Source organism: Leptinotarsa decemlineata, unplaced genomic scaffold (genome assembly GCF_025532065.1).
Source record: "Leptinotarsa decemlineata unplaced genomic scaffold, Ldec_3_MD MMD2_tig00026361_RagTag_RagTag, whole genome shotgun sequence".
NCBI classification, from domain to species: domain Eukaryota; kingdom Metazoa; phylum Arthropoda; class Insecta; order Coleoptera; family Chrysomelidae; genus Leptinotarsa; species Leptinotarsa decemlineata.
Window position 1 is genome coordinate 7,093,794 of NW_027412704.1, and position 1,632 is coordinate 7,095,425.

The following is a 1,632-nucleotide window of genomic DNA, read 5'->3' on the forward strand; positions in this document are numbered from 1 at the left end:
TTTTACCTTTGGTCGTTTTAAAAGATGCAGCGCATATTTCAAAGTGCTGTTCAGCGCATATTTCAAAGTGCTGTTCAATGCAAAATTTGGATAAATCTATGAAATTCATCTGTAAATCATTACGGGCCCATATACTAACCCCTCCACATTTCAAAGTTGATCTACAATAGGAGGTTACTACCCGGTAACCCTCAATATGCAACGAGTGCAGATGGTCTGATTCAATTCCGATTTCAACCAAGCACAAAAAATACAAACTTTTGAAGTTACAGATTATATCACTATATAATGAATTGATTTTGTCATTATTCAATGTATTTACGTTGAGTAAAATAAAATTTGGATTAAAATTTATGTCATTGCTGCATTCACCTGGCGTTTCCATAAAAAACGGCTAATACATGCACCAAAAGGCCAAACTTCAGGATTCATAGATGTTTTAAAGTTGTTCTCATGGATTGTGACTTTGAAGGATGAGTAAAGAGTTGGGAATCTTGATTTCAGTTCCTCGCATTTCACTTCTGGAAAATGTTTCACTAATGACCTTGTTAAGTCCTCAGATGATGTTTGTGGGTCCAATCTACAAACATGAAGACTGACATACTTAGGGACTCCTTTGACAGTTTCTTGATTTTTCCCTATTATACAGGCTCGCTTACGTCTTTTCTTCACTACTTCATTCCAACCTTTATTTTTGGGTGGAGCTGCAGAGTTATCATCATTTTCCAAATCAATATATTCCTTCAGTTTCAATGTATGTTCTGCTTGAGTCACAGCCAACCGAACATCATTTTCGTTAACAATCTTTGAGCTAGAATTACTACATTCTCCTTGCTCTATCATGTTGACATCACATATCTTCTTTTCACCAGATTTTTCCAGGTGAGTTTTATTCTGTGGAGCTTTACTTCCTTGTGTATTATTTGTAATATTATTATTCCTATTAGTCTGCTCAGGTGAAATAATTTTTTGTGGGATCGCCTTATCTTTGAGTGTTTGTGGATTGTTTATATTTGGTTTTTGCAGGATTAAGTTTTTGTCTGTTAGTGCCTTGACTTTTTCATTCAACAGATGTTTATTTTCTAACAAAATTGCATATTTTTCGTCTTTCTCAAAAATTATGGATTGTAATAAATCAATTTCTCTTTTGAAATGTTTGATAATTTCTTCATTGATAACTTTAAAATATTCTGACTCTGATGACTTACTGGATTTTAGTACAGAGGGAGTACCACCCATTTGATTATTTACATCACCTTGACAGCATATAATCCGTGTTTCATCGATTATCTCATAGTTTTTCACACGTTCTAGGCAACTTCTATGATAAACATTTCCACACGTAATACACACGGCGATTTTTACTTTTTGTTTCACACAGCATTTAAATGATTTTTCGGAGAGCTCGTCACCCAACTTGTCACCGGCAGCCATATTGACCGTTCATTCTTGAAATGCTATATGAATATAACATAACAATGATATATAACTTCGAGTAGAAATAAAAAGAAAGAAAACTAAAACAAAAGAAAAAACCTAATAGTATAACTATTCATTGCGCTACTTGGTGAAAGTGGTTATAATAACTGACTCTCTCACAACACAAAAAAAGAAAAAACAGTTTTGATATCA

At 33.5% G+C, this 1,632-nt stretch overlaps 1 protein-coding gene across 1 annotated transcript; it reads right to left on the reverse strand.

Moving 5' to 3' along the window:
* Positions 1–258: 258 nt before the first annotated feature.
* Positions 259–1,432, reverse strand: LOC141486672 (uncharacterized). Its single transcript, XM_074185076.1, has one exon. The coding sequence runs from the start codon at positions 1,237–1,239 to the stop codon at positions 352–354; it is 888 nt and encodes a 295-aa protein (XP_074041177.1). The 5' UTR covers positions 1,240–1,432; the 3' UTR covers positions 259–351.
* Between the last annotated feature and the right edge of the window lie 200 nt (positions 1,433–1,632).

Bases quoted from the DNA above. Each gene is read 5' to 3' on its own strand.
- LOC141486672 (XM_074185076.1), bottom strand. From the start codon at position 1,239: ATGGGTGGTACTCCCTCTGTACTAAAATCCAGTAAGTCATCAGAGTCA.